This window comes from Dreissena polymorpha, chromosome 1 (genome assembly GCF_020536995.1).
Source record: "Dreissena polymorpha isolate Duluth1 chromosome 1, UMN_Dpol_1.0, whole genome shotgun sequence".
Lineage (NCBI taxonomy): Eukaryota > Metazoa > Mollusca > Bivalvia > Myida > Dreissenidae > Dreissena > Dreissena polymorpha.
Window position 1 is genome coordinate 113,427,398 of NC_068355.1, and position 12,253 is coordinate 113,439,650.

Consider the following 12,253-nt stretch of genomic DNA (forward strand, 5'->3'; position numbering starts at 1 on the left):
GCGAGGACGTAAAAATGACTATTAACCTATTAACTCTCTTGAGACCTTATTAAACCGGCGTACGGATCTAGAGTAGACCACTCAATCAAACCCTTCACACTTCAATCGGCCCAAACATGTATAAGTACAAGTAAAGTGTTTGTTGTACTCGTCGTGATCATTCACCGAATGCAAAGTTGGCCTATATCATCGTTTTTTTCATTACACGATTATTGACATGAAGTGTTTCGTGGTTACATTACTATTTTCTGTGTTAGATATTATTTTAAGCAATCGCGGAGATAAGAACATAAAAACCGTATGAATTGACGCATTTAAAGGGACTTTCACACAGATTTCTGCACTACTTTGCAGTTCGTCATTATATGGGCCACGCTCTGTGAACAGAGGTTTAAATCATATGCAGTGTCGTCCCAAATTAGTTTGTGCTGTCCGCACAGGTTATTCAGGGATGACACTTTCCTTCTAAACAATCTCTTTACTAAGAAGAGACTTTCTTTAAACGAAAAATATCATAAAGCCTGTGAGGACTGCACAGGTTAATCTGGGACGACAATTTACGCACATGCAAAAAACACCCATTTCACAGAGCGCGGCCCATATGCTTTAAATTGATAGTTTTAAACATCGGAACTAATGAGCTTCAGTCTAAAACATAATTGTAAAAAGAAAAGAAAAAGAAAGCAATACACGTATTGTCACAAAATATAACGAAAACAATAAAAAAAACTCTCCAAATCATTCAATCGTTTCGCGTTTGTCACACTTTATAATTATATCAATTTCTTACGATGATTACTTATAAAACGAAACCCTATATTCAGTCTTCGCCATTAGTGTAATTACGCTCAACGTTGAACAGTGTTCCTTTTTGATTTTAATATATACCAACAAGCTTGACGATTGTCAGTTCGGCCATTATTGAACAAGGTTCTTTATCGGATATCTAAACGTTATCACTTTAGCAGACGTATTGCATTGCACATGAGCTTATCTTTATATTGTAAAAATACCAACCACAGGGTCCTTTAAGAAAAATACTCTACATACTATAAAATTATATATATATATATATATATTTAGTATGTTTTGTCAATTTTATAGCAGACATTGGTTGCGGAAGAAAACAGAAAGAAAAACAGCTATTTAAAATCGTTATTTTCTTCTTTTTTTTAAACGTGCCAATATTTCAGATTCATATGTCTTATATCCTAAATCATAAGTACATTTCACCTAATATCGTATACATTTCGACTGTTAAAGTTCGTCCTTTGTAATTGTGCCTCCTGTTTGGAAACGGAAAACTGCGCTGCAGATATCTGCGTACAGTGTACTCCCAGATTAACGTATGTCGTCTGTTCATTCTTATCATGACGACACTTTCCGTTTTGTATTTTTCGAATTAAAGAAGTCTCTTCTTAGCGAAAATGTTGTCTGGGTGGAAAGTGTTGTCACTTAGCGGACAACACACGGTAATCTTGGGTGACGCTTTAAAGGGGCCTTTCCACGTTTTGGTAAATTGACAAAATTAGAAAAAAAAAACAATTCAGATTTGCGAAGTTTCGTTTAAATTATGCTATTTGTGAGGAAACAGTAATACTGAACATTTACCATGCTCTAAAATAGCAATTATATGCATCTTTTGACGATTTAAAAACCTGAAAATTATAAAGCGTTGCAACGCGAAACGATTTAATAATTTGGAGAGTTCTGTTGTTGTCGTTATATTTTGTGAAACTACGAGGATTGCTTATATAACGTATAAAATACCTCCTTCATTGAATGAACACGGATGACCGAGTGGTCTAAGAGGGAGACATTTTACTCCAGAACCCTTGTGGTCAGTGGTTCGAGCCCTGTTGAGGGATACTTTTGTTCTCTTTTTTTAATTTTATTCTTGATCTTTTACTGGTGCTTTATAAATCCAATGTTTACATTGATCAAAATAAAGAATTTCATAACAATCTTCAATACATGCCAAAATCTGGGAAAAGGCCCCTTTAATTAAGCACGTGCAATAAACCTCGTCTGCCATGAGCACGGCTTATACTTCTGCGTGAGCCCATTCATAAACTTAAATATTGTAGTTGACATGTGTATTCTATTAAGTGCATAATCTAGTTTCGTTATGTATACAGATCAAAACAGATCTCGAGTTTCTTTACTTTTAGATCGCAACAGTTTATCTAACATGTTAACAGAGTGTACACGAGTCAAATACTCACATTTTATAAATTTAAAAATAATACATAAACGTACTTACGGAGGTGTGAAATGTTTACAGTGTTATGTTGGAAAAAAACACTTAAAAGTGTCATAAAGCAATCCCGGTATTCCTTATAGTAAACATGATCGGTTAGATAGTTACACCGCACTAATGTGTAGAGACGAGCTCAACAAGTAAATTATCGAGTGTCCTTCACAAACTTAAAGCGACTGCAGCGCGGATCTTTGTAGGCGAATTGTGCACTATATAACTTTTTTTATTAAAACATGTTGTTTCTCATTGTAAGCAGCAATTTAATACAATTTCTGAACCCTATACATGTGTTTGTAATTTTCGTGTCCATGGATATGAATACTCGCATGCAAGCAATTAAAAGTGTACAAACGGGATAATCATAAAGATTAATAATTTGATGCACATTTTGGTCCACCAATGCAAATGATGACACCGGACATTCGTGAAACACGTGTTGTTTTTGGTTTGCTTATCTGTTTAAAATGACCCTTCTGTGAGTTCGTGGACTAAATATGAAACTGATGTGTATGAGCCTGACTCTGGGAAAACTGACACAAAATTTCGTCCCAGACTAGCCTGTGTAATCGGAGACGACACTTACCGCTTGCATGGTATTTCCCTTTGAATGAAATATCCAGTTAAAGGGTGCCTTTTCACATTTGGGTAAATTGACAAAATTGAAAAAAGTCGTTTCAAATTCGCATATTTTCGTTTAAGTTATGATATTTGTGAGGAAACAGTAATAGTGAACATTTACCAGGCTCTAAAATAGCCATTATATGCATCTTTTGACGATTTAAAAACCTGAAAATTGTAAAGCGTTGCAACGCGAAACGAATTAATAATTTGGAGAGTTCTGTTGTTGTCGTTATATTATGTGAAACTACGAGGATTACTTATATAAAGTATAAAATACATTTAACATTGTATCAGGAAGGATGTCCGAGTGGTCTAAGTTGTCTTTACTCCAGGACTCCAGGGATCAGTGGTTCTAGCCCTGCTGAGGGTTACCTTTTTTTCTTTTTTTAATTTTATTCTTGAATTTTTATTGGAGCTTTTTAGATCCAATGTTTACATTTATCAATATAAAGCATTTAATGACAAACTTCAAAACATTCCAAAATCTGTGAAAAGGCCACTTTAAGCACATGCATTAAGCCCAGTTCGCCGTAAACAAAGCTTGTATGATACGTGCTTTAAAATGCATTTTATATTTGACTGATTGCCAATCAAGTGTTTAACAATTGCTATAATTTTTTTTTTTAAGTAAATATATTTACGTTGATGTTTTTTCGTATTGAAATTAATACATTTAAGGAAAGTATCTATGAATGTAAACGCTTCATTTTGACGATTAGTAATTGAATGTCGATCAATAGTAATTATATTATGTGTAACACGTGTGTGTGTAGTCCGATTAAACTAATTCTTCACATTCCAACATCTTGTACAGCGTATGATCCGCACATGTGACAGTGCGCATGCGACTGGACCGTAAATAGTCGACGTTTTCCGGCAATCATTGGATACCGACTAAGTGAAATGAAGATATGCAAATATGTTAAAATAAATTATATTGTGAAATTACTTATAAAAAAACGTAGACTAGATACATAAACATTAAGCCTCTTATGTATTGATGAAACGACACTCAGTATTTTAATGGAAATGTGTTCTGTGTTTGAAACCACGGAATAACTTACAATTTAATGCAAAACTGAATTGTGTGCGGGTTTTTTCCATTTCAAGTATTGTTCGCAGTTAAGTGTTAAAGGACCGTTCACGGTCCGCCGAAGTATGATACAGTGCATGAGTTCCTACTGAAACTTTTAAAGCTTATTTGATCGTATGAGTGGGATTTTAAAGGTTTTCAATCGGGACAATTCATCGGAATAGGCAGCGATTTATGGCAATCACCATTCGGTTGTCTGATAAAATGACAGCAGAAATCTGCCATAGAAACTATCTTTTGCCAAGGATTCATGTTTGTCGAGAGAATACCGGAAAAAATTGCAATGGCATTTTGTAATTTTAAACAAAGATAAACATCTCATTACCAAAAATAAAGCAATCGTAAAATCTTGAAACTATGCGCTGAAGAACTTGGTTATAATTATTTTATAAAAACTCTGACGAAAATGGGCTGCAAACACGACAGGAGTTACCCTCCCCCACCCCACCCCCATCCCTACCCATAAAAAAATGCAATTAACTCGTAAACAATCTCGCCATGATATATTGAAAGCTTGACAAAGTGCGTTGCAGCACTTACAGATAACGATTAGGTATGAGCTAGTTATGGCGAAATTTTAAGTTTAAGTTGGCGATAATCTAACGAAAATGCTAGAGGAGTTGGGCACAGGCGCTTTTATATGTGTTTTTTTAACAAATGCCAATACCTCCTTAAGACCGATTCAATCGTGAAAGATTGAAAATATGCGCTGAAGCTCTTGCATAATTGTTCTTTCAATGTTTGGTTGAAATTGCACACACAATCTTGTAGAATGTGTGTATTGAAGCTTGTATGCTTCTATATGTAATTTTTACAAAGAGAAATTTAATTCCTTGCAAACTAAAGCTATTTCGAAAACTTGATTAGATGCACTGTAGCACTGGGAGCTACCTATTATAAAAGCGTTTCATAAAATTCGCACGCAAAATGCTTGAGCAGTTGCGCACAGTTAGCTTATACATGTTATTTTAAACAAAGGACAATAACGCATTTAAAATATACCCATTCGCAAAATTTTCACAGTATGAGCTGAAGCACTTGGAAATGAAAAAAAATGGTAAAAGTTTAACGAAAATTGCATACAAAATGTATGCGCATGGACGCTTTTACATGTTTTTTTAAGGCAATATATCGATAAATAATTATCCTATTATAATAGGAGGATTTGCGCAGGGATGATTGTACTGAATAAGTGGATATTTCCGCGTGTCGAAAATGTATCGAATTCAAAATACCGAGCATTTGGCGTGCGGATTTGCTAAAAAATCGCATTGACTGTAAATATTTATATTTTATATACACATACATATCGGTTGTTTTAAGAAGACATGTGGCATCGTGACGTGGAAATGCACACATGTAACGTATTGCCTATACATTCCGTTGATGTGAGAAAATCATGCACCAAATAACTCAAGTGCACAATAACAATACATATATATCTTGATAGATTTGTTATCGCTGTCTCAGTACACTGGCAGTTATATTGTTCGAGTTATACGCGGGTTTTTCAAATGAACATCATTCTCAATCAAAAGTTTCACGAAACAAACTTTATTTTCCTTTGGCAAATCACGTTTATAAATATCGTATATCGTGAATAACTCACTTAAGCTCGCTCATTAAATCTAGTGTATACAATGAAAGTATATTGTCCGGAAGTTTTATCTTGTATTGACGGAAATCCATGATAAAGCCTCTGTGTTAAGTTTTCATAGATAACATTTGAAAAATTGTCTCCTCTGCAATTAAGTACTTATAATAGCCGCAATCTTTCATGCCCTTTATTCGATGCCTTTTCTCTGTTTTAAAAAAGTAAAACTTCAAAACACTTGAGCCTTTGAGATTAAAAAAAACATATTTAATGTTACAAAAAAATAGAAGGGACTTTCGTCCGATAGCGGTCGAACATATGCGATAATTGCACGGCAAGTCAGATTTAATTCATCGTCAATTTGAACGAAAAACGACCTGAAAGCGTTATAAACACTGAAACACTATAAATATTTCGATATAATAATTCACATGTTTCTAAAAGTTAAGACGAACTTTTTAAACTGTGTTATAATTAAGTTATAGTAGTGGGAGATATATCAGAAAGGATATCGTTCAACACTATGGGCACAGCAGGCGAATATAAGGCATGGTATAACAGGTTATTAACATCTTAAAAAAAAAAAATAAGTGATTGCCAATGTGGAATATAACGCGTAGTAAATAAATAATATGAGTCTCGTTTTGGGCTAAGTGAATATTCATAAATTGTCGTCCGAGATTAGCCTGTGCAAGTATGTTAATTGTTCGTACTGTTTGTACGCTTCATCGTCAAAACTGTATCATTGTTCCTTTTTAACGCCGTTCATACAAAAATAGATCCAATAGCGCGTGTCTTGCAGAGAACAACGATAATCCCAAATGCTGGGCGGTGCTAAAATGGTTTTATCGGTTTTATGATTTTCCTATAACAAAATAAACAACCGTTAAACATAACAAAATACATGAAAATACGGAATAAATGATGTATAAAAATAATTAAAAAATAAATGTTAACTAATTTATTTATGTTATAATTTTCAAATACATTTACATATAGATAATGATTAACATTCCTTTATAAATATAATTAGTTGTCTGCTTCTGTTGAAAAACAAAAGACATGCAATTTTAACAAAATAAAAACAAACGAATCAGAAACCAGAACAAAACTGACAATAAAGACAGTTATATTTTTAATTTAATTTGGGATGACTTATCTTCTCATGCATTGGGACTATATTGTTTGAGGAAAACAACGAAAACTAAAAATCGGTTTCGGAGATAAATAATTAGTATTAGGTATTTAAGCAAATCTATGTATGTGTTGTAAGTTTACAGATAAATGAGTTTGAATTCAAATCAGTCGCATCAGTTCCGTGTCTTCTTGGGTCTGTAGCCATCACTGGCGCTCCTGAAGTGAGCACGTGTCGTTAAGGCAATCTCTCAACAAACGTTTTCACGTATTTGTCCATCTTTATAATCTCTAAACCTTTTTTCAAGTGGCCGCATTAATATACAGAAATACTAAAATCAAATATGCTGTATATTTTGAAAGATATCTACTTTTTTGTATTCCCATTTGGTGACTACTCCATCTTTCCATCACATTCATGTCAGCTGTTACTGAATAACGATTTAGTGGACTTAAGTTTTCTTCTTCTTGTTGTTTCCATGCACGCTTTGGCAAACATTTTACTATCTAACGGTCGCTTATATACTAAAATTCTAATCATGGCGACTTTTGCACAGGTGCGATTGTATATATATATATATATATATATATATATATAGACGAGGTACTAAAGTCTTGAATAAAAAATCTTTCTGTCTGTCTGTCTGTAACAGGCGACAACGAAGCGATGTTCCTTATAGCAATAGCCAAAATGTTAACGCTAGATGTGGTCTGGTAACATAGATTTAACAAGATACGATATGCTCATTTTGTGTGTTGGACAATATATCAAACACATGTTCGTGTACCATGTAAGTGTTCGTGTGTCGTATGAATATATATCGTTGCGGGATATAAACATGAAACAAGCCTTGACAGTTTGGCTATTGCTATAAGGAACACTGAATACGTATGACGTAGAAAAATAGACGTGATGTTTAAAATAAAGAGCCTAACCAATTGAAACATGTTATCAATGTTTAAAGATATTATATATTAACAATGTGACACCACGACTTCTTATTTTCAGTATACAGCCATGTATGGTTCTTTGGTGTGTTTCCGAAGTCAGTGTTGTTATTTTCTTTTCAGTTAATTTTAACTTTCGGTTTCTGTTTCGGTTGTAAATGTGTTGTACTATATGGCAGAATCAATTTAAGCTAGAATGGACGTTTTCTTATAACGAGACCAAAAGCCCAATCATTTATTATTCCATGATGTTTCCTTTAGATCAATACATAAACGAATCATCCGTAATTACTGAGAAACTGATACTTGTCATGATGCTGGATGTTAGTTCCTCTTGTTGGTGAACGTTATTTTCATCAACCCTAAATCAGAGTACAAATAATACAAAAGTAAATTCTATTCAAAGTATGAGCACAAAAACGTTTGAAGTCAAGCAATATTGGTTAAGATGTGATTCTGGAAAAGGCTTGACAATGCCTTTTGAATATTAGCTACAGCTTCTAAACAATTCATAAGTAACTTCAGCCATGATAATTTCTACATTAATAATTGTTATGCGCGCGGATAAAGTACGTCAGAGACAGTTGTAACTGATGTATTCTCACCTTTATCCTTACTTGTCATCTCAACATATCGTTGTGATCGTGAGAGAGCACCGTCAGAATCGTTACACAAAAGAGCCGACTGTCGAACCAATGAGCTTCCGTAAGCTGCCTTTGGATATTCAGGATTTCTAGTAAATAACATTGAAAATATATTAATCCATTTATGCCTAGTGGACTCTCACATCCGAATTGGATCAATTTATTTCCAAAATAAGGGATGTCTAGTATATTTATTTCTATATTTAGAATATTTCTTACAGAAATACCTTTAAGCAAACAGCGCAGACCCTGATGACGCATCATGCGGCGTCTCATCTGGGTCTACGCTGTTTGCCAAGGCCTTTTTCTGGACGCTAGCCATAAATGGGTTAAGCAAGTCTGAGCATTGATACCAATGTTACCTTGCCACTTGGGCTTTTTTAAATGGTGGTTGTCTTTGACAATGTCGAGTCGTACTCATATTCAACATGTAAATAATGGAAAATATCCAACCTTAGTCTTAAATGCCAATAAAGGAGCATAAATGCATTAATACACCGCATGAGCTTGGTGGTATTCGGCTGGTTTAGAATATAGATTGAAAATGTACAATTTGAATAAACGTAATTAATGAGTAAAGATAGTGCTTTGGTAGCAGGTCAGGATTTTACCATCATTGTTAACTTCTAATGGACACAACAAAGTTGTATCCTTACAATGAAACATTATAAAATATTTTATAGAAATCCTTTAGACATGGATCAGTTAACACTACGTCTATGTAAATCGGTATACACTAACATGAACACAAATAAACAATGTTTTAGATATTCACCTCTTTCGGGATTTCTTAAACCTTGTTGAGGTAGTTCCCAAATTGTATCTACTTTTGAAACTTGTTTCAATGTCATCTGTTAGTATGTTTTCAATCGTGTTTGATCGCAAACTTGGTGTTCGGTCAGACACACTGGTAAGAGTGGGCGAGGCAAGTCTTTTAGTTAAGTCAACTCTGTTCTTTTGAAGTAATATATGCAATCGAGCTAATGACCCACGTTTTCTTCTTCTTCTGTTTTGATTCCTTGTTGATCGGAATAAGAAACATAGCACAAATAATTGTTGTGTTTTGTTCAAGAACATTGCACAAAGGTAAATTTTGTTAACCACATGTTGACTATAACAACTTAGGTTATTGAGAATAAAATCAATCAAAAATAACAATAATAACATATATCAACCGCTAATACTAAACACAAAATAGCATATTAAATCAAAAATATGAGAAACTATATTGTTCAATATTTTCACAAAATAACGATTAAACTGCATCACCTTTTGCGTGATCGCTTTGATTTGTTCTTTTCCGACTCCCAGCTGTAGTCTTCAGCATAAATACTTGTAAAAGTTCCATTAGATTCTGTATGTTCATCGCAGCGTTCGATGCGCGTTTGGTTTAGTACCAATGTTGCATTATGAGTTTCATGAAAGAAAAACATTTGGCATTCCACGGCCTCATCAGAATCAGAATAACGGTGTGTGCAGCATGGAGGGGGCGGAAGACTCTTAACGGGACATAATGGTCTGAAATTGTTTTAACGCCTTTTAATGCTCCGTGCATGCCGTAAACATATTTGCCATTACATGGCAGCAACACTTTTGGACACACCGGAATCATGGTTAAGATTTCCCAGATATCATATCATCGCCATGGTACACAGTCCTGAAATCTTTAGGATTCAAAGGGTTTTCCTATAGCATTATAAGGAAAACTCCCACATCTCATGACCGACATGTTTTTCAATTGACAGAAAAAATATCGTCGGATAAATTTTCAGAGACCGTTTCATGACGACTGCGCAAGCAAATGCGCAATGTTTACAATATTAAGTAAGTATTCATAATAAAACAGGTAACAAGAGTCACATTAAAAAATATGTATATAAACAGTTAAGACTGCACGCATGACATTCCATTTCCAAGTCCTACATTGATCCACTGAACCACCACAGTGAAAGGTAACTGGTGGGCCGCTGTTTATGTAAATCGTCTTTACTGTAGCAAATATTGTTAGTGTTGTCTTTGGTTAGTATCGTGTTTCTTACGAACCATGTCGAATGAGTGGGGAAAATAATTTTGAGCCAGGTAAAAAAATATCGTATAATAAAAGTAGTGATGGTTTTCAAAAACAAATTAAGCAACCACAAGCCTTGGCAAAGACTCCTGCCTCTTAATATGCATGTAGCATCGATTGTTGAATATATACCCGTTGATACCCTTTTGGCTTTATTACTTTTATTAATCGCTTAAATGCCGCTCACTTTTCAGCCGTATTAATATATCAAAATGTCACATTTAGCGACAACAACAACTCATACATAGAACACATGTTTTTATGAGTTTGTTCCCTTAGCGATACAATCTGTTGAGTTAATTTACGCTTAAGTATATCCAGTATTTTCGTTTATTATAGAACTGAACATACAGTTCGGATCATATTTTAAAGATAAAACAAATTAAGCAAACACAAATATTGGAGCCTCGGCCAAGACTCCTGCGTCCTCTACTCCTCCTCGCCTCTATTGACTCACCTTAATATTGGTGATTCATCTTTTTTTCGTTTTCTAGTTTGATCCGAACCATCACGCGACCTGGGATCAGCTACAAATTGTGAAAGAAAACTCCTTCGCCTGTGAAAAAAAAGACTTGCTTCTACATATATACAATCGCAATCCGTTTTAAGGACAAGGTTAACACGAACATAGGCGCGTAGATGACTAAGATTGATGGAAAGAGATGATGTAGGGTAATGACATAATGAAGAGACTATGACACTGGATGCGAATAAAACTTTAAACTTCAAAAAGTTGTGATTAACCGACCCTGCTGATTTGCCTGTCGTTCGTTTTCGAACAGACTGGGAACAATCACGTGACCTGTGATCTGTTAAATATGCCGCTTGTGGAACAGGACTCGTTCGCCTTAAAAAAGGAAATTATACAAAAACATGTTTCTAGAATCGGTATAGGTCACTTTCTAACAGTGGAACAACTAAAACGAGTGCACTGTAGTGTTTTTGTTTATAAATCATTTATGACGGCTAGAACTTTCCATGAAATTGTAAATTTGTCTTATCTGTATGTTTATACTTGTGACCTGTGGTGTTGTGAAGAACAGAAATACATAAAAAGGATTGGCATCGATACTCGTTGCATACAATTATCAGTACATCGCACATCAATGTCAGCGATTGATTAATTTTTTTAAAGGGAATACTAATACTAATGTTTTCAGTCTTGAATACTACCAGCAGAACACAATGCCTATAATTGATTTCACAATTAACATTCTAACCGCCGAATAAATCTCACCAAACTAAATATTAACTTATTAACTTAAAAGATATTATTATTAGACCCTGACACTGGTGATTCCAATCTAGCTCGCATTCTGTGCTGTTCGTTATCAGATTCATTACTTGACCAACTAATAAGTTGGGGCGTATGACTTTTTTGCCTAAAAATCACATTCAAATGAATAAATATTTTACGTTTTATACTTCATATTAATATAAATTCATATATTAATTTTATTTTCGTACAATGAACTCTGTAGAAAAATAAAAAGTATGTATAAAAAGTGTATTTATATATTTGTCATTTATTTATATATTTATCATTTATTTAAGATTTTTACACGCGACGATTAGGTGTTAAATAACAATTACATAACAGAATACTGACATAACAAATGCCTTTACTTTATCCAAAGAAATATTTGTATCGCTAAACATAAATTTCAACTAAATATCTTGTTGCAAACTAAATGTCAACGCTGGTACATGCGTTGCGCATAGTAAATGGCTTGTAAAAAAGTCGGAACCCGTTTAATTGCGATCATAAAATAAATATAAATAAATAAATACAAACAAACATACAATAAGTTAAGAATACAAACTTGAAACATTTTAATTTACCATAAAGCATGTTATATTTTGAAGCGTTTAAAAAGCGTCTTCATAATTA

The 12,253-nt window shown here is 33.9% G+C and overlaps 2 protein-coding genes across 11 annotated transcripts in view; both read right to left on the reverse strand.

The window, feature by feature from the left end:
- The window catches only part of LOC127845153 (dual specificity protein phosphatase 3-like), an 11,556-nt gene extending 9,135 nt beyond the window's left edge, over positions 1-2,421 (reverse strand). Inside the window, exon 1 of one of the 2 annotated variants that reach the window (XM_052375890.1) lies at positions 2,264-2,421. The gene's annotated coding sequence lies outside the window, so the exon portion shown is untranslated. Of the gene's footprint in view, positions 1-2,259 lie in introns of both variants that reach the window. The other variant, XM_052375900.1, reaches the window with a different exon arrangement.
- A 4,093-nt stretch (positions 2,422-6,514) lies between these two features.
- LOC127845174 (uncharacterized) overlaps positions 6,515-12,253 on the reverse strand; it is a 30,654-nt gene continuing 24,915 nt past the window's right edge. For 7 of the 9 annotated variants that reach the window (XM_052375950.1, XM_052376001.1, XM_052375991.1 and 4 more), the window contains 6 exons: positions 11,111-11,209; positions 10,820-10,918; positions 9,564-9,812; positions 9,070-9,312; positions 8,256-8,383; positions 6,515-8,012 (listed from right to left, as the gene is read on the reverse strand). In XM_052375950.1, coding sequence (XP_052231910.1) covers positions 7,975-8,012; positions 8,256-8,383; positions 9,070-9,312; positions 9,564-9,812; positions 10,820-10,918; positions 11,111-11,209 — 856 coding nt within the window. In that variant the 3' untranslated portion in view covers positions 6,515-7,974. The remainder of the gene's footprint in view (positions 8,013-8,255; positions 8,384-9,069; positions 9,313-9,563; positions 9,813-10,819; positions 10,919-11,110; positions 11,210-12,253) is intronic. The other 2 variants (XM_052375983.1, XM_052375938.1) reach the window with 1 other exon arrangement.